At 40.2% G+C, this 26,333-nt stretch overlaps 1 protein-coding gene across 5 annotated transcripts in view; it reads right to left on the reverse strand.

The window, feature by feature from the left end:
* Positions 1-26,333, reverse strand: part of tnfaip8l3 (tumor necrosis factor, alpha-induced protein 8-like 3) — a 109,123-nt gene that overhangs the window by 50,144 nt on the left and 32,646 nt on the right. For 3 of the 5 annotated variants that reach the window (XR_007265436.1, XM_048616058.1, XM_048616057.1), the window contains exon 1: positions 15,492-15,767. The exons of 1 other annotated variant lie outside the window; for it this stretch is intronic. Coding sequence is in view for 2 of the 4 variants with exons in the window: in XM_048616058.1 (XP_048472015.1) it covers positions 15,492-15,537 (46 nt within the window). In the remaining 2 variants the exon portion in view is untranslated. Of the gene's footprint in view, positions 1-14,398; positions 14,484-15,491; positions 15,768-26,333 lie in introns of those variants that run through there. One more of the 5 variants, XM_048616060.1, reaches the window with a different exon arrangement.

Consider the following 26,333-nt stretch of genomic DNA (forward strand, 5'->3'; position numbering starts at 1 on the left):
CCTATGAATCGGCAGGGATGTTTGATCCATTTGTGGATGCTTTCAAGGACATTTCTAAAGTGTTTCTGCTGTTCTCCTGGGAGGCTGCTGCTCTCTGAGGGGAGCAGTTAGTTCTGAGAGTCTGTTATCCGGCAAATGAATGAGGTGTCACATGCAGAAGAGCTGGTTTTGAGTGATCAATGCCTTGATGCTGGCACATTGGCCTGAGAAGGGGTGCTGCTTTTGGATAACCTTTCTTCCCAACCAATTTGGAGGATCTTGCAAAGTCACCACCGGTGGTGCTATTCTAACGCTTTGCAATAGTCTCAGGTCTGTGTTCCTGATCCTCAAATACTCCCTTCCTCAGTTAGCCAAAGGCGGAACTAGCATACTGAAGGTACTGACGAGTTCTGTTTTCTAAATGTGGATCATTTTTCATACCTTGGGAGGCAGGCTGCAGGCTCCCAGTCATACAAACTGAATGCAATAGGAAACAATCTAAAGGATATTTCCATCTGCCACAGGAAGGCTGTCAATATTTAGCAAAATGTGACAGTTTAATTTGCTTGTGCCCGTCACATCATTGAGTTCAATATCAAGAATATCAAATCAAACAGAAGGAGAGGTCAGTTGCAGAGAGCATCATTGCTGAGTACAAAAAGTGGATTTACAGAATTGGAAAGCCACACTGAATTTCTAAATTAATAGAAAAACTGGCAACTTTGATAAATGGTGCCAAGAAGGATATTTGGGGATTCCAGCAAGTCGAAAGTAAAAAATCCCATTAAATATATGAACAGGATTTTCAAATTCTTAGATTTCCTTGCCAACCCGAACATCAGGGAGATATTGATTTGCCATGTCCTGTTTCTCCACATGGCTGATGGAAACAGTACTCAAGGTGTAGACTACTTGAATCTTACCAAGGTTTTCCATAAGGTACTTAGTATCTGCCATGAATATAAAATGCCACATTAAATGCTGCAGGGTATTCTGGTTGTATTAGGCAAGGATTTGGTACAGAACAATATCATGAAAGGAAATGAAAATCATTCATTAGCAGATTTTTTTTATTTAGCATGCTTCGGTTGTGTGTTGGACTGGATGCACCAATTAAATACATTTCTCTCCAAACTGCTAGCATCTGGTGCACTAATAAATTATTAATTATGGAACCTTGTTGCCAGAAATCTGTGAGTATACAGTAAACCCAGCTGACAATTGTCATGTTACAGGCTAATGATACAAATCTAGGAAGCTACCTTGAAAATCTTTCATCTCCAATCTCAGTTAATCTTCAGTCTCGTTCCTAGTTATATCATTAAACAATCTTTCATCTTTAATTTCAAAGGAATCTTCACCCTAATTAGGTAACTTAAGTACAATTCAAAGATAAAAAGCTATTAGATTCAGGGTTCATGGCAAGGACATGCTCCCCACTGAAAAATTAAATAGATTTCAGTAAAGAAAGATACTTGAATACCAAAATCTGCTCAGTTTTCCTGGATTTCTAGTCTCCTGAGGCAGAAAACTTGGACTTGAAATTCCCAATATATCTCCTTAATGTTCGTGGCTGTTCATTAGAAGCTTTAATGCTGATTCAGTGACTTTTATTTCAATTTCCAAAGTTGGTTTAGCAGCAAAGTGTAAATGCACTTCATGTAAAGCTCAAGTGATGATATTTCCTTCTTGGTTGGTCAGAAAGCCCATACAAATTCCTGAACTGATATTAATTGGTTTGGAATATTTTGCTTTCCCCAAATCTAATATTCCATCATTCTTTTAAAGGGATCAGCAATAGGAATAACCTGCATAACAAATCCTTTGACATAATTAGCACAAAATTTAACATGTTTGTTAAACACATACATTAACAAACCTGTTTTTATCATTTTAATTTTTTTAATGAGTACTTACATTATGGGATAAGGAAAGGAATGCTCTAAGAACTTACTGAACTCTGAAGGTTGAAGGAGACAAGCACAGCCAAACCTATACTGACCTTATTCAGTGACTTTAGGATTAAATTCCTCTTTAAATGAGAATGAAGAAAATGCCTCTTCTCCCTAGAATTAATGACCTGTTGATGAAATTAATGATCTGCTTTGAAACATGTGATTTCTGAGTTGACAACATATCAACATGTTGTTAAGCATAGTTCAAGCTCAGTATTCTGTTTGACTCCAAGCTAAACTTTAAGCACCATACCCATAAATCAAGTCTGCTTATTTCTACCATTGAAATGTTCCTAAAATTCCTATTCCAACTAATTCAAATCCTGGCTTTGTTACCTCCAAATTCAATGATCTTCCAACCATTTTCTAAATATCAAATCTAAACTCTAAAGGCCTAAACTGCAGCAAGCTCTACTCCCTATTTCCTTGTCAGTCTTCATTGATTCTTTATCCCTTTCTACATCAACTACATAATCCCCATCCTCACTTATAAACTCCAATTAAACCTCATTCATTCCTACCTTGGCAATCTCCTTCAACATTTCATCTTTCCTTACATTCTGTGCTTGAAGCTCTAACTCCCTACCTCATCCTCTACAGTTTACCACCAGTGGAAATGTATTCAGCCCGTGTACACTCTAGAAGTCCACACACCTTTCTAACAGAAATTTGCACCTTTCCTGCTATAGGTTTGTGTCAGATTCCTAACTGTAAAGTGCCTGGAAAAGATTTTTCCGATTAAAGATGTTATATAAATGTAACCTCTCGTGACTGTCTATTTTTCTACACATTCTCTTGTTTAAATAGGCAACTTAATTTACTTACCTCCACTAGTCTTCATTTGGTTTTTTTACACTGTCTACCACAATAATTCTCCAACACCAATTCTGCACACTAAAGTCAAACAAAATCCTTTAATATAAAACAGAAATGTCAGAAATATCCAACTATTTGTTAGTTTGTCTCCTGTCTACAATTTTCTATTTCCTTTTTAGTCTAAGTTCTGCATCAAGTGAACTAAACTCAATTCAGCAAGAATTTGAGATGACGGCACGTGGCCAGAGACTTACATTTAACTAATTCTTTCATCTGTATTTTAGCCAAACTACTCTGATTAATTATTGTCCTGCTCAAAGCCTAAAGCCTGTGTTTTAGCTAACCCTTCCAACTGTTTGGATCACTTTGGAATTATGTAAATTCAGAACCCAAAAGAGTCCAACTCACTTCCTTTTAAAGTGAATGCATGTGGGACAAATACTTAAATGAATAAACAGAAAATGGGAATAGAACTGAGAGGTGATAACAGAAGTATTTCACGAAATGAATTAAAGCCAAATAGTTCCTCGAAATAAGGGGTGAATAACTTTGGCTGTGGATATCTGGTACATTTTTTCTATACACCAAAATCCTAACATTACACGTTTCATTCGTCCTGACATGGCAGTAGATGTGAGCACAGAGCTTGCTGGTGACAATTCATTTCAGCGTTTTGAAAAAGAGTGGAAGACTTAATATCTTGCCCTGAATAATATTCTTCTTAAATGCTTTTTCACTGTGGTCAATGTCATAGTTTCAGCATTGGATATTTACAAAGAGACCATTCAGCCCAAAGTGTCTCTGATGGCTCTCTGCAAGAGTAACTCAGCAATCCCACTCCTTTACCCTTTCCTTATAACATAGCTAAGCCTTTCTCTTCAGATATTATTCAGTTGTCTTTTGAAAAAAGCCACAATTTCAAGTGATGAATTCCAGATCTGAATCATAAGTGCATGTAAAAAGGTTTCCCCTCATGCCCTGTTTGAGTCTTTTGCCAATCCTTTACATGGGTGTTCTGCTTTGTGACCCTTCCACCAATGAGAATGATTTCTTCCCGTGTACTTTGTCTAGATCCCTCCTGATTTTGAACACCTTTATCAAACCTCCACTCAACATTCTATTGTCAAAAGAGGAATCATAGAATCATACAGTACAGAACAGGCCCTTCAGCCCATTGATTCTGCACTGATAACAAACTACTCTAGACCCACACTCATCCCACTTTCTAATACCTGGCCCACAGTATTGAATTTTAAGACAGGAATACCCTAGCTTCTCCACTCTGTCCACATAACTGGTTCTAGCGATGACTAACTTCAATCATGTGGACTGTTCTGCAGCCTCTCTACTGTCCTTCCTGAAGTGTGGTGCCCAGATGGAGACCGCAGTTCAGAAATTTTCAAATCGCACCTCTTCTTGTTTCCAGTGAGAACTGAACATCGAGCCCAATGTCTGCAAGTACATTTCTGACATGAGTCACTGGATAATGATCAGCAACAGGAGGTTTTTTCTGGTTCCTGTGATAACCAGCATGGTCTGCATTTTTCAGTATCACATCAAGTCATGGATGATCACATTTTGCTCAGTTAAATTTTATTTCTCATTGTTTTCTTTTTCCCCCTTCTTTGAAGCAAATATCTTCTTATTTATTTATTTGTGAGATAGATATTGGCAAGGCAAATCTTTTACTGCCCATTCTTAATTGCCTTGAGAAGCTGGTGCTGGGTCACTTTCTTATACTGCTGCAGTCCAGCTGGTGTAGTTACATTCGTAGTGCTGTTAGGGAGACATTCCAGGATTTTGAACCAGCAGCAGTGAAGGAATGGTAATATTGTTCCAAAATATTGTGCTGGACAGCCTGCCTCAGTCCCTTATGTCTGGAAACTTGAATTTGGAAACACACAGCCTGAGGCAGATCAAATTGGATCTTTATTTGATGTTGAAGTTTTATTATTTTTAAAAAATTGAATACAAATGCAACTGCTGTGCTAATTTTAATGAATTATATAGGCCCTGGCCTTAAGTCTGTAATCAACTTGGCATGTATAGCTGCGTGGAGGTTAAAGTGCAAAAGTGACCATTTTTTTGTAGAGCTCCACCGGTGTCAGCCATACCCCCATGTGGTGGGGGCTTCATTAATGGTATTGCCATTGAATGTGGGTGAGTTGGTGGAATGCACTTTTACTGAGAAGGATCATTAACTGGTGCTTGTGAGGCGCAAATATTATTTGGATGTTGTCTGCTTCTTGCTGCTAATGGATCATGGTCACCCTCATATTGTGAGGAATTGCTGAAAAAGAATCCTGTGCAAGCATTAGCAATCTTCCCCAGTTTTGACCTTAACAACAGAAAAAAACATTCATTGATGAAGCAGCTTACGATACTGCCTTGAGGAACTCCTACAACAATGTCCTAGGCTGTAATGATTGGCCTCTGATTTGCCCAGAGTTTGTGAAGAACACCCTTGACCACTTCTTCAATCTTGTTTAGGTGCTAGTCATGTAGTTCTCTGCTTTGTAGCAACATGTCTCAGAGGCACAGCTATTCCTGGAGCACAATTATTCAGCACTAACACTATCAGGGCCCATAGCCTTTGCTGTATCCAATGCGATGAACCACTTCTTTATATCAAATGGAATGATTTGAATTGACTGATGAGCGATAAATATGATGGAGTTGATGTCAATAGGGTGCCAAACTGTTCAGCTCTTACACTTCTAGGAAGATGATTGCAAATTTTTCAGCCATGTCTTCTGTACTGACCTGCAGTACATGCTAACTTTGAGGACATCAGGATACTACTCATTTTCCATAAGAAATAATTGTGTCTTCAGGCTTAGAATATATTTGGATTCTAGAATTTCCACACATTATAAGTTTAATTGACTACAAAGAAACAAGCTCACCTAAAATAATTTGACATATAAATATCAATGTCTTCTTAGGAACAAAGTCATTCTTAAATCACAGTTTTGGAATCTGAAGCTTACTGCTTATAAAATTGTAATCTACAATCCATTAAATGAATATGATTGGAATCTGGTGAAATGCACCATTTGCATAACTTGTGGACATGTGTAAGATATTTTCATAGCTGGAGATAGACTAAAAATCCATTACACGAGTGGGAAGTCAGTGATAAAGCTATGACACTGGACAGTGAGCAGTTGTCCAGGAAGAACAGAAGAAAGTAGCAAAAAGTATGACGAACAGTTCTTTAATTAAAAGGCTGGATAGTTTCCTTGCAACATTCACTGCAAGTCCTGAATTGCATATATTTTCCTCAGAAAGCTTGTTTTGACACTTAAAAGAACCAGTGGAAAATGCTCTACATGAGGAGAGCGAACAGTTAGATGTTAATGTTCATATGCGAAACAGCGACTGAGGGAGGGGAGAAGTGGAAGTTCATAAAGGGTAGTTTCAGGTGAAAATTGAATGTAAGGTCTTCCAAGGTACAGACCTCAGCATTCCTCCACATGCCAAATGCTGAAATATTATGCTGAGGTGGAAAGGCAGATGAAAGCTTGAGAAATGATGGATGATAATGAGTTCACCTTGATGGGACACTGCAATAACTCTGGAACAGGGAAATCTATACACATGGGATAGTTGTTAACTAAACTGAGGTGGTATCTATACTTTAGTGAACTGGTTAAGTAGGGCAGTTTCTTAAACATCTGTAAAGGATCTCAAGATAGGGAGATCTATAAAAATAGGCCACCAATAGCTTGATGAGATATTTATAAAAATGTCAGAACAGTATACTTTTTACCATTAAGTAGAACATCAACAACATCAAATGTGTCAGTGGCAAGCGAGGAGTATAGCAAGAAAATAGACCATTAAGAAATAATCATAGTTTATAATTGAAAGGTAGTACAAGGACTCAGAATAGTCAAGTGATTTGTTTTCAGTCAAAAGCTGATAGATATGTGGCACATGCTATTAACAAAATGATGTGGGAACAAACATAAAGCCATAATAAACAAATTGACCAAATGAGTCACAGATGCATTGTGATTACATTGGGAGATCTATTGAGGTGATCTTGTCCAAAGTATGAGGAGTAAGATAGGCGGCACAATTACCAACTCCCACCTGAAAAATGTGTCCACGTTGTTGTCTCTAGAAAGAACATACTTGCGTTTATTGTGTAGTATTTAGAAAATAAATCCAAGACAATCTAGTTGAGACAGTGGCATGGTGTAATATCCCTAGCAATCCAGAGGCTCTGGGAGCAAGGGTTCAAATCCCACCAGGGCAGCTGATGGAATTTAAATTCCATTCATAACTCTGGAATGTAAAACTAACATCAGTAATGATGAATGATAGCAATCCAGCAACTGTTGTAAAAAGCATTTCGTTCACTTGTGCAAGGGAAATCATCGATCTTCACCTGGTCTGACCGACAGGTGCTTCCAGGCCCACAGCAATGTGATTGACTCTTAACTACCCTCTGCAATGGCCTATTCAGTTGCAAGGGCAATTAGGAATGGGTTAACAAATGCCTGCATTGCCAGTGACACCTGCTTTCTATAAAACAACAATGAAGCTGCACACAGTACTCTCATGTCTATTATTTTGCAGCACCTTCTATTTCATAGCTATAAAGCTCTAATATTGAAAGATATTGAGAAATATCTATTGAATTCCTCTTGATCTACAAAAGCATATCAAAATTCAGTGTGAATTTGACAATCACACCTAAGTAGATCATAAAGATTTTAGAGAGGAGATTTAGATCTTAACTATGACGGCATGGATCTTATGGCCATGGAGAAGAATGATGCTTACAGTTGATTTTGAAGAAAGCTGCCCAGAAATTTCTAGTGATCCCTGTCATGTCAATTTCCCCTTTCCTGATGGTAACCTGCTCACTGATTCTCAGTTTGGGCTCCACTAGGCCCATTTAGCTCCTGACCTCATTATAGCCTTGGTTCAAACATGGACAAAAGATCTGAATTCCAGAGGTGAGGTAAGTGTGACTGCCCTTGACATGCCAGTGTGGTATCAAGGAGCCCTAGCAAAACTGGAATCAATGAGAATCAGGGGGAAAATTCTGCTGGTTGGAGTCATACCTGACACATAGAAAGATAGCTGTGGTTGTTGGAGGTCAGTCATCTTAGCTCCAGGATATCTCTGCAGGAGTTCCCCAGGGTAGTGACCTAGACCCAACCATCTTCAGCTGCTTCATCAATGACCTTCCCTCCATCATCAGGTCAGAACAGGGGATGTTCATCGATGATTGTGCAATGTTCAGCATTCACAACCCCTCAGATACTGAAGCAGCAAATGTCCAAATGCAACAAGACCTGGATAATATCCAGGTTTGTGCTGAAAAATAGTAAGTAACATTTGTGCCTCACAAATGCCAAGCAACAACCATTTCCAACAAAAGACAATCTAATCACTGCTCCTTTACATTCAATGGCATTGTCATCACTGAATCCCTCACTGTCAACATTCTGAGGTTATCACTGACCAGAAACCAAACTGGCCTATCCATATAAACACAGTGGTTACAAAAGCAGGTCAAAGTCAGGAATCCAGCAGCTAGTAACTGACCTTCTGACTCCTCAAAGTCTGTCCACCATCTATAAGACGCAAGTCAGGAGTGTGATGGAATACTCCCCACTTGCCTGAATGAGTGTAGCTCCAACAACACTCAAGAAACATGACACCATCTAGAACAAAGCACCATTGGTGTTTAGTAACAGTAATTTTTACCTTGTTTTATTCATTCATGGGATGTGGGGATCATTAGGTAGGACCACTACTTATTGCCCATCCCTAATGTCCAGATGGAGGTTAAGAGTCAACCACATTCCTGTGGGTCTGGAGTCACATGTAGGCCAGACCAGGTAAGGATGCAGATTTCCCTCCCTAAAAGGGAATTAGTGAACCAGGTGGGATTTTTTTTCCCCTGACAATCAGCAATGGTTTTATGGTTATTATTACTCTTATTTTCAGATTATTATTGAATTCAAATTTCACCATCTGAGATGGAAGGATTTGAACCTAGGTCCCTAGAACATTACCTGGGTTTCAGGAATAATAGGCCACTGCCTACCCCTTATAAGATGCACTGCAGAAATTCACCAAAGATTTTCAATAGCACCTTCCAAACTCACAACCACTACCATCTAGAAGGACAAGGACAGCACAATACAGTGGAACACCAGCACCTGCACTTTCCCCTTCACATCCCTCACTGTCCTGACTTTGAAATATGTTGCCGTTCCTTCAGTGTCACTGGGTCAAAATCCTGGAATTCCCTCCCTAATGGCATTGAGGTTCTGCCTACAGCACATGGACTGCAGCAGTTCAAGAAGGCAGCTCACCATGACTTTCTGAAGGCCTAGAAAAAGGCAATAAATGATGGTCTAGTCAGTGTTACCCATTTCCCACGAATGAATTTAAAAAAAAACTTAAATTTGGTGTCATGTCAAGAGGTGTCCAAGCATAAGCAGCCAACAACACTGAGCCATTCTCACAAACCAGAAAACAGGAAGTTAAAAACTTGAACAAAAACCTTAAATCTATATTTTCAGTTAACAAAATAAATGAAGACAATTAGATTTTGATGGAAGCTAAAATATAACTAAATCTTGGATAAAGTAATTAAAATGTGGCATTTCTTTCTCATAATGGAGATATCTTACATTGTTGGACAGATGGCCAAAGAGAGAGGTTTTAACATTTGACTTTGGAAAGAGATCAGAGAAGGTGTGGGAATCTGTACTGAAAACAAAAGATGCTGGAAATCACAGCACGTCTGGCAGCATCTGTGGAGCGACAGCAAGCTAATGTTTCAAGTCTAGATGATTCTTCATCTGGACTTGAAACATTAACTTGCTGTCTCTCCACCTGTGTACATACCTGTGCGTGCACAGCAACACTGACATTTTAAGTAAATAGTGATAAAGGGTGTCTGTGCTTTCAACAGAGGACAAAGTTGCCAACAGGAATCATCTTCCTTTTTCTGACACTTCTATTTAGTAGCCTAAGAGCAATTGTATATTAGACTTCCTGCCTGTAATAGATAGGGCAATAGCATTGTATTGAAAATTGCATTGTACATTTTGTCCATGCCCATATACCAGAAGAAAGAGTGGAAGAAATTTTTACAAAATCATGTTTAACAGTACATGTGGTTCTGATCGTGAAGTTCTTGGGAATTCACAAAGGCAACAAGGGTGGTAAAAAATCAGAAACATTGCTTAAAGGTACAATCATTTTTGGAAACTACTTGTCTACTTATCACAGACTGCATTCTAAAGTGGAGATTTCGGCACACATTGAGATTGTGTTAGATAAACACAGGAGACACTCCAGTTTAGGATTATCAACAGGAACAGCTGCTCATTGTCTATGCTGCCATGCACACTGATTTTGCCGAAATAATCACTCAGTCAAAAGAAAAATTAATCTCAGATCATTACAGGCAAATTTTTCTTTGAAGGGAAGGTGTTCCTGGATTGCTTACCACACACTATCCAGATTGCAAATCAATACAACATTGTCTACGCCTAATCTTCCACCTTTTCATATGCCCTCAGAGCCAACGTCTATATTACCATGCTGGCTTTATGCTGTAATGTTGCAAAATGCATTGGGAGGTGTTAACTTAAAATACAGTTTTTTTAGATGGAGCTAGAATTACCCTCCTCCTCACTGTTGATCTGGATGGACACAGAGAAGCTCAGTAAGCAAATTAAATTGTTGTTTGGTAATTGAAATGTTGGAAGAGTTTCTTCAAATTGGGATCTTTAGCTGCTTTGATATTCCGCACAAGGGCACACTAATGCCAATGGCAGATGAGCCTCACAGATTCGACAGCAACAGCAGTGTAAGTGTGCCAGAGTTAGAAAAAGGAAGCCCATTTCTATTGGCAACTTTACCCTCATGTTGCTTGGGTGAAATATAAAAGCAGCTTTTATATGCCATCTGTCGGGACAGGACTCAGAATTATTCACAGAAGAGTTATGGCAGAGAAGAAGGCCATTCGGCCCTTCATGCCTGGACAGACTCTTCAAATGAACTTCATGAACTACTGCCAATCTGCTTTCCCCCATATCATTGCACATTATTTCTATCCAAATAAATGCTCAATGCCCTCTTGAATGTCTCAATTGAGTCTGCCTCCACCACACATCTAAGCAGTGCATTCCAGACCCTAACTACTTGCACTGTGAAAAAGTGTTTTCTCACATTACATTTGCTCCTTTTGCAAATCAATTTAAGTCAGTGCCCTTTTTTTTTTCTTTTCAGAGCAAGAACAGTTTCTCCCTAGCTCGTCGATGCAGCCCTTCTCTTCTCTTAGCTTTCTTCGCTCCAAAGAGAACAGTCAGCACTTCTGGCAACCTCACACTCTCTGAATGTGGCTTTGGACTCTGAGCTCAAGTTCTGGTGTGGGAATCAACACCTTAACCCTGAGACAAGAAAGCTGTTAACAGAGAAAGGCTGGCACCTATTCATTGCAATGACATAAATCACAATGACAACCTAAGAATTCTAAGAACAAATTAGATACTGTAAGGGGGCAAAGCACTGGGTTCATCTTGGGCTGCGAAGACCCTCCGTATGCGTTTCTCCCTTCTGATCTTGGTCAATGTTTCACTAGCTTATGTTCTTGCCAAAATGAAAATGGTACAAGTATCTATGGGTGGCAAGGTGGCTCAATGGTTAGCACTGCTGCCTCACAATGCTAGGGGCCAAGGTTTGATTCCACCCTTGGGTTACTGTCTGTGTGGAGTTTGCACATTCTCCTCCTGTCAGTGTGAATTTCCTCCAATATTCCAACGATGTGCAGTTTGGGTGGATTGGCCATGATGAATTGCCCATAGTGTCTAGGGATGTGCAGGCTAGGTGGATTAGCCATGGGAAATGCAAGGTTGTAGGAATAGAGTGAGTCTGGGTACAATGCTGTTCAGAGGGTTGACATGGGCTCAATGGGCCAAATGGCCTGCTTCCACACTGTGGTGATTCTATGATACATAAAATTTTAATCAGCTGCACTCCCAAAAATGTCCTCTCATATCCATCAAAATGAGTTCATGATGTACAAAATATTTACACAGCACCACAGTTAGTTAAACACAATTCAGCTACAAACAATGGCTCCAGATGTTTCCACTGAAACAGGACAGTTTATTTATGAACAAGTAATCCTCAGGAAACTTAAAGAGATAAAACGTGTGGTTTATAGGCAGAATGCTTCAGTGCTGGAATTTATCATTTCCACAACTGAAAAAATACTCAGAAATGGAGCTGGGATCTGGGCAACAAATCATCTGTGATGTGATGCAGTAAAATACATCCGAGCCTGCAGAACCCATCTGTATTGTGGTCTGGCTGATTGCATAGATTGATATCTTCTGGTCATTACACTTCTCTGCTTTACGTTCACAATAGTTATATTTTGCCATGGTCAGATTAGAAGCTGGAGTAAAATGTACTCACTTGCTATTCATACTGTAGAACTTTTGTACCATTTCTGAATTAATTCCATTTGCACCACACTGTGGATTTGGAACATTCATGGCATCGGAAGTGAGGCAAAGCTTGTTTACCCATGTCAGTTCAGAAACTGTGCTATCACATCACTCACTTGCATCAGCCATAGTTCAGTGGATTGCTGCTCACCCCCGAGGCAGAAGGTTTGTGTCCTACCCCAGAGACTGCAGCACAAAATTGAGGCTGACTGTTGTGGAATTGAAGGTGGTATCTTGCAGCTGAGACATAAAGCTCAGTCCCTCTCTTTCCATTCACACAAAAATCATAGAATCATAGAACCCCTACAGTGCAGAAAGAGCCCATCAGACCCATTGAGTCCACACCGACCTTTTGAAAAGCATCCCACCCAGGCCTATCCCTGTAACCCTCCATTTCCCATGGCTAATCCACCTAACCTACACATCCCTGTACACTGTGGGCAATTTAGCATGGCCAATCCACCTAATGAACTCATGGCACTTTTTTTTTAAAAGAAAAGCAGGCTATTCTCCCCAGTAGTCTGGTCAATATTTAATCCTCCACCAATTTCACAAGTGCAGACTGTTAAGTCATTACCAAATTGCTGTATGTGGGATCTTGATGTGCACACGTTAGCTGCCATGATTCCTACATTACAACAATGATTACACACCAACATTGACTGCAGAAAGCTTTAAGACATTCTGGAGCCTTAAAAAGTGCTATGAGTGCAAGTCTCTTTTTTGTTTATATGTCCTTCCTGAGGATAGATGGAGTAAAATCTTCTCTCCATTTCTTGTGGCGAGCTTGGGGACAGTAAGGGCACTTAAGCAGGTGGGGTGGTGAACTCCACCACCCTCCCACAGCCACCAGCCATCATACTTGATGTTCTATTCCACCACCAAATGAGGCCTTCAAGCGCCCAATTAAAGACCACTTAAAAGCCTTGGCCTGCTGCTGCTCCAGGGGGGTCATGTACCATATACCGATTGTCAACTTCTCGAACCCCCGGGGAGGGTGGGGGCATCAAGGGAATCAACATTGGGCCGTTGTTGCTGACCCTTCTACACTGCTGTCCATGCAACTCCCACTTGTATCACTGTACCTAACCGTGGTTTGACCCTGGGACCGCGGTGCTTGTCATTCCAGGAGCTGCCACCACTTCCCAGTAGCGCTGCTGAGCACAAGTCTGGCTGGCCTCTGGTTGGTTGTCAGCTTGTGGTAGGTAGAACCTCTGCCCCCTGTGTCTTGATGATCCTGGTGAAAAGCCCATCACTGGCATTACCACTGTACAATGCAGCCATGGTTCAGCAAATACCTGAAAAGAGGTGATGCAAGGATCTCACTGGATCCCCACCTCCAGGTGAGACCCCGTCCCCCCGCAACCCCCATCAAGTCCTCAACAAGATTCCACTTGAGCGGTGCAAAGCAGGAGAAGACACCACTTTTAAAAATGGCGCTTATTTCCCATTTCATGGGACATGGATATCATCCTTTAATATTGCAGTGTTCCTCCAAGTAATGTAAATAATAATTGTATCGTCTGTTGATACCAGCTGGCACAAAGTACTTATGTTGAGATGGCTTTTGCAGCATTTGCACTAACTCATGTCAACAAGAACTTGCAATTTATTTAATGATGCTAAAAATTTCCCAATAGGAATGTGATCAGACAAGAATTTGACACAGAGCTACAATAGGACACTAGGCCAGCAGTTTGATCAGAGAGGTAGATTTGAAAGAGTGACTTAAAGAAGAGGGGGAATTCCAGGGATAATTACTCAGGCAGTTGAACGTACAGCTGCATATCAGCTACATTTTAAGGAACTTTATACTGCAAAAGATAGACACAGGAAAGTGACATAAAATTTTCAAAATTCAGCTCATGCACTGCACCATTAACCTAAGATAGTGTGCAACTCCAAATCTGAGTTTGAAATAAATGAATTGCTTTCATTAAAATAAGGGAAAGGGCCTGGCCCCTTAAATGCACATTCAATTTGCCGAATGGAAATCCACATTAAGCAGCAAAAGTCCAGAGCGACCAGCAGGTAATCAAAAAGTATAGGGGGAAGTGTGTCAAGATCTTTCTCCTATGCCAGAAGTTTAAGATCATGTGTTTGAGTTGGATTGCCGTTGCAATTTTGTGTGACAGGAAGTGGCATTTTACTCACCTCAGCGTGTTCACACCAATTAGTGCTCTGTCACTGACTTCCAGCTGGTATAAATCTAGTACCCAGAATGTTGGTTTTGTTTACAGTGGACCAAGACTGCACAAACAGCAGTGATCACAATACAAATGGCTGAGATTGTTAACTTGAGTTGACATCGACCCGGCACAACAAGTGTTAATCGCTGAGCAACAAATACTCATTAGCAAGGCAGGAAATCCTGCCAAAAGGAATCAGCACATTTTCATTGGAACATTAATGCCAAATGGAGCGGATCCCAACATTTCCTAAAAACACTAATTAATCATTAGTGGTGTGTGCTTCCTGGTACTTTCCCTGCCTACTGCCCTCACCAATCTTCCAGAAAGTGAGACCATCACTTCCTACAGCAAAGGAGCAGGTAGACTGCTTGACAATACAGATGCTTTGTTCTGAAGCTCTGTTTGTGAATTGACTGCCCTTTTCAAGAATTGGGAAACATCATTTAGGCCCAGATTGGTTTTTGATACAAGGATACTTAATGCGGATGCTAAACAGCTTTTTCTTTGATTAAGGGAGTTCAGCAGCAGCAAAAACAGAAATAAGGTTTTCTTCTCCTACTGTAGGAATTGGGAGTTCTTCCAAACTCAGAAATTCAATGGAGAAGTCAGCATTATTCTTTTTGTTAGAAGTCCCCCAACACATACCGACCGATTCTTCTTATGATCAATTTGTGCAGATTCTATGTTTGACTTGGCTGTAAGACATTTGCCGTGAACTGTGTAAGATGTTAATCACAAGTTGAGAAGAAAAAAACACAAATAATAGCCTACAGAGGAAGTGAAATTTCACAGCGAAAGCTTCCTCTGAGAGAGCTGTGTGCATTTTTCAGTGTATTTTTCTGTTACGTTAGAAACGGCAGTGATATGGATTTTACTCGATGAAGCAAAGGACGGGAAAAACACAGCATGTCTATTTAATCCAGTCCGCGTTGTGGTCTAAATAATAACCATGCAACAGGTAATGGCGCAGGTCGTCATCAGGTCACTGCCACCTTTTCAGGTTTAAGGTTTCGTGGAAATGATACAAAAAGTGGAGCAAAAGCTAACCATCCTACCTGAGGAGAGATCTCCTTCACCCAATTCCCCAGATTCCAAATCCATGATTTTTTTTTGGATATGAAGCCTCGCCTCAGCGACTGACAGCTGATTGACTGCTTGAAGTGAACTCTTCAGCTCAGTGCCTGCTGCATGCAGACACAACCGCTGCTGGAAGTTAGAACCTTAAGTGAGTCAGCTCTGGGCTCCCTGCCTCATCATCTCTCCGTTTTTTTTCAATACACCACACAGACCGGGCTGCTGGTGATTGGCTGTGACGTCCGACTGTAACCCATTCTCTCGTAAGGGACTGTATGATGCTGAAGAATCGAGTCTGGGAATTTAAAAAAAAAACTGCTTAAGTCCCCCTTACACAGCCTATATTAAAAAAAACCCACAAGCATTCAAACGACGAAACACGAGCTGCATGCTCTAAGGAATTATGCGTGCAGGATTGAAGCTAAATGCATGATTAATAAAGTGATAGACTTGGGGCCCCAGCTGTTTCTTGGATTATAGTACAGTGTTCACTGTTAACAGCTTTAGTCACAGCATTTTATAAGCCTTTGAAATAACACTGGAATTATTATATGTGACATTCCATCCTTTGCTGCAAAATGTTTATTCATTTTATAAACCAGCAAGCAGTCAGTGCTTGGGGCAGTGTACTCAGATTCTCAGTGAGCCTTCTGACTTTGTTTGGATTCCGGGAGATGTTTCAGGCCGGTGGAATATAAACCTATGATTCTATGTTATAGTTTCTCCTCTATTCAACTCGACTAAACTGCAAAACAAAAAAAAATTGGCACGCTGCTTTGTTCCACTGAACTCATCTGAAGAAGAGAAAAATGGTACGTGTGAGTCACTTCCCTCGTATGTGCCATCATTCATAAGAAAGTCTGTTCACTTCTGCACAGGGTGTTCTGGCGGGGAGATGGAACAATCTGCACGGTTTTCATTTTGGGTCAAGTACGGCTTTGTATCAGCGAGTGGCCCTGGGACATTTCTGAAGCAAAATCCTGAGATTTGCTGCCCCCTTCTTTTTAACTGCTGATTCTCAAAAAAAAAGTTGTTTTATTGAAGCATTTCGTTTCCCTCAATCTCCTTCCAATTTAACATGTAGCTCCCCTCTCCGTTGCTTGAAGCAAAAGGAGGAGATGCCACATTTTGCTGTTTCTCATGCTGCTTACTGTAATGACTGAAATTTTTCAGTTCTTCAATTCTGAAGGCAACAATAGTTGGACTGGGGGCATCCATTATGCATGAGCCTGAGGAGGGGTAATCAATAGGCTGTTTGACTGTAGGAGACAGATAATCCGTCACTGGTCTCGAATGGAATATTTGCTCACATGTGCTTTTACAATCATAGAATTTTACTGTACAGAAGGACGCTATTTGACTCAGTGAGTCTGCACCAGCTCCTGAAAGAGCTGTCCAGCTCATCCCATTCTTTAGCCCTATCTCCGTACTCTATAAATTCATCCCCTCCCAATATATATCCAGTTGTCTTTGAAACCTATAGAATCCACCTCCACCACTCTCCCGGGTAGTGCAGTTCAAATCCTAACAACTCCCTGAGTAAAGAAGTTTATCCTCATGTCACTCCAAGCTCTCTTGTTGACAATCTTGAAATCATCCCTAGTCACAGACTTAGCACGGTGGAAACAGAATATTCTCCTTTGCCCTGTCGAAATTGTTCATAATTTTGAACACCTCAGTAAGGTAACCTGTTAGTCTTCTCTGCTCCATGGAGAAAAGGCCAATTTCTCTAATCTTTCCCTTTGTCTGAAATCCCTCATTTCTGGAATTATTCCAGGAAACCTCCTTTGCGCTTTCTCCAGGGCTTTAACATTCTTCTTTAAATAAAATACCCAGAACTGAACACAGTACCCCAAATGTGCTCTGACCAATGAATTACAGAAAGTAGCATTGTTTCCTTGCTTTTATACACTTTGCCTCTATCTATAAACCCAAGGATCCTATGAGCCTTCTTAATAATCATTTCTACTTGCCTGGCCACCTTCAGAGAATTATGCACTCGAACCCCAAGGTCCCTCTGTTCCTGTACTCCCGTCACAGTTGTGCCACTGACCCTGCATTGTCTCTTCATGTTTCTACCAAAATGTATTACCTCACATCTGCATTGAAATTCATCTGCCAGGTGTTTGTCCATTTGGCCAACTTGTCAATGTTCCTCTGAAATTGCTCAACATCACCCCCGCAAGTCACCATTCTCCCTAGCTTAGCACCATCTGCACATTTAGAGGTTTTGCCCTCAACATCCATCTCCAAATCATTTATATAAATAAGAAGAAACAAGGGTCCCAAAACAGATCCCTAGAGAACAGTATTTTCAACTGTTTTCAATCTGAGATGGGCCTAGGCCACATCTATCCCAAACATTTCTAATTCGCTAACCAATCTGCCATGGGGCACCGTATCAAATACTTTCTGGAAGCCCAAATGTACAACATCCACAGCACTACCCTTATCCACTGCCTGTGTCACCTCATTAAAGAACTCGATTAGATTTGTCAGACATGACGTGCCCTTGACAAAGGCATGTTGACTGTCTAGTATTAATTTATTTTTCTCTAAGTGTATATGTATTTATCTCATACTATGACCTCCATCACTTTTCCCATTATTGATGTCAAGCTGACAGGTCTGTAGTTTCCTAGATTATCCTTTGCCCCTTTCTTAAACAATGGTGTCACATTTGTGATCCTTCAGTCACCTGGGACTAATCCTGTGTTCAAAGACACCCAGAAAATTTCTATTAACTTCTCCACAACTTGCTCCCTTACCTCTCTCAGCAACTTATGGAACATCCCATCTGGGCCCGCAATTTCTCAACCTGGAGTGCCGCCAGGTTTTTAACACTTCTTTATCTATTGCAATACTAGTCAGTTGCTCAACACCCACATTTTCGACTGGGCCATTTTCTAATTTGCTAAAGACGAAGCAAAGTACTCATTTAGTACCTCCGACATACCCTTGGCTTCAGCGAGCAGCTTACCCTGCTTGTTCCTTATGGGTCCCACTCTATTCTTAACTAATCTTTTACAATTAATATGTTTGAAGAACAGTTTACTGTTTGCTTAGCATGGCTTCCTCTTAGCCTTCCTTATTCCAGCCTTAGGCTCTCTCCTGCGTTTGAGATACTATTCCTGATTTCTGTTGCTATTATCAGCCTAGTATGCACCATCTGCCTCTTTCTTTCTTTACTTTATTATCAATATCTTTAGTCATCTAGGATACTCTAGCTTTGAATACCCTGTATTTAATTCTCATGAGTATTTACCTAGATGGCATGCCAGTCATCTCTCTTTTGAAAGTGTCCCATTTTTCACAAATGACTGTGAAGACTGTACCCATGTCTTCTAGTCCACACATGCATTACCTCCCTGGTTCCTAATGAACCTCACTCTTTCTATGGTTATTCTCTTACTCGATTTACTATTCATTGATTCCTTGATCAGTATTGCAATATCCCTCTTAACCTATCCCCCTGTCCATCTTGACTGAATACCCTATTCAGGATATGCAATGATATCATACCTCCACATGCCTATCTCTGCCCTCTGCTCATCTGTCTTTCTCCTCAAGCTCCTCGCGTTAAAATATATTTCCCTACTAATCTAGTTTAAATCCACCCGAGAACATAGGCAGATCTCCCCGCAAGGATGTGGTCCCATGTCTGTTCAGATTTCTATAGCCCTTAATTCCCTTTGTACTCCAAAATCTTACTTGAATATGTTCAAAAATTAAGCACTAATGGCCCTGTGGCTGGAAGATTCCAAAGATTCACAGCCCTTTACATGAAGAAATTTCTCCTCAGTCTTAAATGGCTGTTACCTTCTGAGACTGTGATTGTATTTTAATTGCCCCAGACAGCTCCCTGACAAGCTTCTTAAGAATTTTATGTGTTCCATTGAGATCACTTCTCAACCATCTAAACTCCACTGATTAAAAGCCCCAAACTGTACTTACAGATAATTCCCCTCATCCCAGGAATCAGTCTTGTGAACCTTCAATGCACTTCATCCAGGACAAATCGTTTCTACTTTAGGTAAGGAGACCAAACTGGGAAATCAGAAAAGGGAATCACTGAATAATTATTACGTGTGGGAACCCTGGCTGATGTTTGCAATCCATCACTGAGGGGCACAGAATCCAATTTCAGTGTCTGTGCAGCTATTCTAGTTCAGATCTGCCAAGTCAGGACAGACCAAACATCTGGGGCTTGTAGTCGGTGTAGCTCAGTACAACATTAGGTGATGATATTTATCCATTAGACTACTTAATGAACTGTGGCACAAAATCATTAGGCAGTGGAAATTATTACATGCAGTAGATTAGGGGTGCGTCAGGATAGGTTAACTTAGATAACTTACTTTTTGCCAATATCGATCCTTAAAGATTCATCTGTGAGGAAAGGGAGAAGTTATGCAACTTATGCTGGCTGAAACTTCACTTGACTTTGTCAAACTGAAGCAGACATTACATCTGCTTTTCCTTTATTATAAGGCACAGGAATGTGTGTAGTGGGGTTCCCTAACAGCATTCACGGGAGCACGTCCAAAAGAGACCACCTAGAAGAGTTTGTTTTTCACGTACCAGGTGCTGGTGAGAATATCCAGGGGCGTAGCTCAAACCTTCTTTGGCCTGAAGCCCAAATCACTAAATGTCTCCTAAATGTATTTAAAGCCAAATATTATACAATTCTCTGTTGTGCATGATACAATGCTGTCTTGAAAACTTGCAGGAGCTGATGTGAGAAGACAGTATAATTGGCCCTACTTCAGTAATTCTGTGTTAGCTGAAAGGAACCAGTGTAGTAGTAAAGGGATGTCAAATTTTGGCCACAAATTTTAAGGCAGCAGCTATGAAATTAATTCTCCTCTTACACACACCCTGTATGAGGAACATAGGAACAGGAGTAGGCCATTCAGTGCCTTGAGATTGTTCAATGAGATCATGGTCACCTCTGTGGTCTCATTCCATAAGCCCCATATCCCTTAAGACCAGTTCTGGTCTCCCTGCTATAAGAAAGATGTTGTGAAACTTGAAAGGTTCAGAAAAGATTTACAAGGATGTTGCCAGGGATGGAGGGTTTGAGCTACATGGAGAGGCTGAATAGTCTGGGGCAATTTTCCCTGAAGCTGAAGGGTGACCTTATAGAGGTTTATAAAATCATGAGGGCATGGAGTGGGTGAATATCGAAGCTTTTTTCCCCAGAAAAGTGAAGTCCAAAATTAGAGGGCATAAGTTTAAGGTGAGAGGGGGAGGATTTAAAAGGGACCCAAGGGGCAACTTTTTCACACAGAGGGCGGTGCATGTATGGAACAAATTGCCAGAGGAAGTGGTGGAGGCTGGTACAGTTACGACATTTAAAAGGCATTTGGATGGGTATATGAATAGGAACGGTTTAGAGGAATATGGGCCAAATACTGGCAAATGGGACTAGACTAAATTAGGATGTCTGGTTGGCATGGACGAGTTGGACCAAAGTGTCTGTTTCTGTCCTGTACATGTTTATGACTCTATGACTCTTTAGTTAACAGACTTCAATTGCTCTCAGATTGCGAATTAACAATTGACGGAGCATCAACTGCTATTTGCAAAGGAGTGTTCCAAGCTTCTACCACTGTTTATGTTTAAAGTGTGAAGGATTTTAACAGGTTAGAATTTTATGTATGAGGAATTGAGGGAATTGGAGTCTATCTGGTGAAGGTTTTTACAACATATTGCACTGGACTTGCACTGAACTTTGAGAGAAGCAGCAGAGCATCTATTTTCTAATCGGTCATGTGTTAGGTGGAGGCATCATGTCTACTTTCTGCACGCATGAACATCCTCCAGCCTGACAACTCCACATGTCTGATCTGGACTTTTGTACACCTTCCACCCACTGGCCTCTCTCGTCCATTTGCAGCCATGCCTAGGTTCCACAGCTGCAAATCCCTTCTTTCAACTCCTCTGTCAAATTATGTTTGATAATGCTCCTGTGCGTTATTGTTTTCGGATGTTAAAGGTGCTTTATAAATGCATGTTTTTGATCAAAAGTGACCACACTCGGTACTTAGGTGCACACGCGTAGCTGGGTTTGAACTATTTCCATTGAATCACTGGTGTCTCCAGTACGTTTCAAAACCAGCACAGAGTGAGTTTGCAGCTGTAGATTTTGGCTACCAAGTGATATTTTATTGTTGCACTATTTCTCTGCTGTACAGCTGTGTTTATTGTTTGTCAGTTTTGGGAGCAATGTGATGGCTGTGATGTAGGATTTGTTACAAAAAAAGGAGAACCAGTCTCCAATATAATTTATCAACAGCCTTAGGTTTAAGTGCATTAATTTGATAAAGAGATAAATGAGGTGGTGGACAGGTGAGAATAAAAGAATACCAGGTGAGGAGTTCAGAGTTGGCTGCATCTCAGTGTCATTAGAATCCATGATATAGTTTTAACAACTTGTACATCCAGCTACACTCATTAAAAATAACTGGTGTGCGTGGATGCTAATAAGATTTGATTTCAAGGTCTGAAATGAGTAATAAAAGAAGAATTACAAGTCAGCTGAAAAAGCTGTAATTGTGAGATTTTTGACAATTTGGACACAGTAAAGCATTCAGACCCGAGCATGAGAAATACAATTGGCTGAAAATAAACCATTGGATCTCATACAGTCAAAGGCTGTTCTTTACAGAGTTTATATACCCGAAGAGCTGTAAATTGAGCTCCAACAGTCAACTGCTCTATCAAAAACATTTCAGTTAAATCACCTGTTAAAATCCATTTACTGTCTAATGTTGTATTCTGCTTTACGGATTGATTCAAGTAGACAACTTGTGGTCTTCCAACAATTTTGATGCTGGTACAGCAGCCAGCTCGACAATCTTAATGAATGACCGGAGGTTCAGTTTATTTCCCATCATTTCAAAACACTATTTACTCAATAAGATTTCATGGCACTATTCAAGGAAAGGTTAGGAAAGCAGAAGTTAGGAACAAGGAACCACACTAATTTACAGTGGAGAAGAATGTCATTCAGCCCATCATATCTTTGGGGGATCTTCACTAGAGTAATCACACTGCTTTTCTCTCTACCTTTAGACCTATATGTTGCTCTGCTTCAAATATTCATCAAAAGTTCTCTTGAAAGATACAATAGTATCATCTTCAACAATTTCCTCTGGTAAAATGTGGTCCAATCACACTCTGTAAATAACTTTCTGCTGATCTGTCTCCTTACTCTCTAATTGTAAGTTTATGACCTCTGTCACTCCCCCACAACCAGAGGAAATAATATTTCATTATTCATTCTTTCAAAATCCTTCATAATTTAATTCTTCAATGCTCCAGGGGCAATATATCAAGGATCTCAAAACTCTTTCCATATCAAATTTCTGATCCCTGGGATCACCCACCTGAATTTACACTCTGATTGATTTTAATGTCCTTCTGAAACTGCTCACATTAGTCAAATTGTGATCTAACTGCAAATACAGCCCATATCATTGTTCCTAATGATTATTGGGCACTCTAAAATGAACATGCGAGGTGAAAGGACAAGAATGAGAAGATACTTCAAATTTCTTCCTACTGTAGCAGAATATGAAGCATAATGTGGGAAAAATGACCACACAAATGCCTCTGTAGCCTCTACCTTGGAATCACGAAAACAGCTTCTACTGAAGTCAGGTTTTGCAAGTCCTTGTGAGTTTATTAGCAGTCTGATTTCATTTTGCAGCAGCACTGTTATACCTTGAAATTAAACCCAGCTCCCAGCCCCTTCAGTCAGTCAGAACTGCAGTCTGAATCTGTAATTATTGTCTCATTTAATTGGGTGCAGATTTTGCAAAGTGCAATTGGTCTTAAAGTGTCTCCAAAATGGAGCAAAAAGAACGTACTCAAGGAGACTTTACAGCCCACATTGTAGTTTAAACCAGTTTTCTTTTCCAGCACATGCTTAAAAATAACCTAATAATTCTCGTGCTGTAAAAACACTGAAGTGCTGAATCCTGTGATTCTGTCTCCCCAGGGCTTTTTCCGTTGCTCTGAAGTTTGCCATTGTGCTATTTCCATACCTATTTATTTGCTAAAACACTGACAGCACAATCTATATAATCTGTTACCTGGCATCACATTCCCTCCCCTTTTCACTGGTTTATTCTTTTGTGTTTCTTCATGTGTAAAGTATGAATAACTCTCCACCAAGTGCTATCATGTGCATTCGGGATTCATAAGCACTGTTAATTTCCTGTGAAACTTTCTTCGGTGGGATGGCTTTACACTACACCAGAATTTGCAATAGCAATGTCTGCAAAGCTGTCAGCAACATTTGGAGTCTGCACGTGTCGCAGTCAATACATAAAATACACATTGTTAGTGACTCTATGCTCCTCTGTAGGGTATGCTGTTGGAGCTTCTGCAGAACATGATTAACTTGAAATCACTGAAAGTCCCATTATGCTATTAGTCTCACTGTAGAAACCTTTGAAAAATTTCCAACCTATTGGATGAAGTTTAGTTGGTTTTCAATGCAGAACTATCACTGAATAGTCTCGCTGTCCCTAAAAATCAAATGTTGTAGTTTTGGAATGTTAATCTTTTTTCTGTCCTGATCAAAGAAGTTCCACATATTAAAGAAAATTCAGGAAGTTTATGATTTTTGCACTTCCACTTCAATCCCAAATCTGGTCCCAATGATTTATATTACTTTCTGTAAGTTTCATTAAAAGTGAAGAATATTCACTGCATTTTACGTTGTGGTTTGCTGTCAGTGAAATGACTTCAATGTGAATGGCTGTTTGCCCTGCTGTTGTCGGATGCGTGGAGATCCCCTTTGGCTTAGCACCAGATACAAATAAATAGCAGGAAAGTAAAAGATCATTGTGGCCAACTTTCTTCAAGGTCAGTAGTTGGTGCATCAAATTGTCACTAAAATTACTCAATATATATGCCATCTGCATTATTTAACCTTATTTAATGTGAGAATGGGTTTAGAAATATTTTTTCCTTTTTTTTAAATAATTAAGAAACTAACTGCACTCATTTCTTTTTCTTTTCATTTCTGGCAAAGAACATCAACACAACTTTAAAGATTTTTTTAAAAATATGGTAACTTCACAATAAGTTCACGTGCAGTGAATCATTGAAGACATGTGGTGTACATATTGTTTGCATGATACACTTTGGGTTTTTATGTAAAGGGCGGATATAGGGGCAGTGTAGACTGGATTGTATCAGAATAACAGCAAAAGCTCAGATTGGATTTCCATTTGGCTGAAGGAGCCTTGAGACACTGCTTCCTTTCACTGTCTCTGTGAGTGGCAAACCATGGCAAACCACCACTGACTAAAACTGGAGAGAGAATACTTCAGGATGAGGCATCAGCAGACAAGGTGTGTACATTCAGACTACACCTGACATGACATGTACGTATGTATTAATTTATCATCTGGGGTGCTGCTCAGGGCACTGGGGCATGGAGTAAAATTGCAGTGTGTAGGTTTTAGGACAAGGGTATTTTTTTAACTGGACCTGCCCCTCAGAAGGTACTCATCATGGAGATAGGGTCAAAGTAAGTTCTGACGTTAATGAGAGGCTCATTCTGACAGAAACACCTGTTGATTGGAAATAAAAACAAAGTTGCTGGAAAAGCTCAGCAGGTCTGGCAGCATCGCTGAAGAGAAAATCAGAGTTAACGTTTCGGGTCCAGTGACCCTTCCTCAGAAATGTCTGGCTCCTGTCAGCAGGAGAGTCTGATTTATCAAAGTTAAAAAAAAAATCAGAAGGAAAACATTTTACTTTTGGCATTATGAAATCTAAAGCGTGATATCTGAAGTATGTGTTGGATACATGCCCGAAGTATTCTATGTTACACCTGTGGATCTCCTGTTGCATTACTTCCATTATTAAATTTTAATGCCAACTTATATGTAATATGTTATCATGGCAACTGGTTTATTCTAATTTTATGTATAAATTTTCACTTTTAATTCAACATATTTTCAGATTGAATATATGTGATTATACTAATAATTTTCTGTCCTTCCTTATTACAATGCTTGTTTACCTAATTGCTAATTTCTTTCTGAAGTGCAGAATACACATGAAATGGAAGGGAAGTTGTTCAAGATCCTAGGTAGCTGGAGAAATGGAGCTCTGGGATGACTTCTTATAGCAAAGAATTTATTGTGAGGCTGATGTCCCTTCTTGGGGATTGTCAGAATCACCATTGACTCACTGGGATAAGCAGAATATCCCCATAATGCAAAGTAGTTTTGACATTATAAGAGTACAAAGGCAAGGGGGTGATGTTGAGTTTATTCAAGACACTTGCTAAACCTCACCAGGTGTGTTGTGTGTAGTTGTGGGGAAAAGCTCCACTGGAGAGAGCAGGAGCAATTTAGTAAAATGGTCCCAAGGTATGAGAAACTTCAGCTTTTGAGGATAGATTGAAAACGTGGGACTGTTCTCCCTGAAGAGAAGAAGGCTGAGAGGAGATCTGATTTGAGGTTTTCAAAATCCTGAAATGGCTGGACAAAGGAGATCAGGCGAGAATGAGTAGGCATGGATTTAAAGTGATGTGCAAACCCGACAAGGGTGATGTAAGAAAAAAAATAACTTTAGAGAGAGTTAGGGCATGGAATGCACTGTCTGGAAATGTGGTGGAGCCAGATTTGATTGAGGCATTCAGGGGGTCATTGGATGGTTTTTGGATAGTAATGGTGTGCAGGGATCTGGGAAAAAGGCCATACATTGCCTTTAGGTAACAGAGCTGGAGTAGAGTCTCCTTCTGCATCACAATAATTCTGTGATTCTGCAATCACTGCCTCTGCAGAATGAGCCACTAA

The sequence above is a fragment of the Rhincodon typus genome, chromosome 33 (assembly GCF_021869965.1).
Source record: "Rhincodon typus isolate 14 chromosome 33, sRhiTyp1.1, whole genome shotgun sequence".
NCBI lineage: Eukaryota > Metazoa > Chordata > Chondrichthyes > Orectolobiformes > Rhincodontidae > Rhincodon > Rhincodon typus.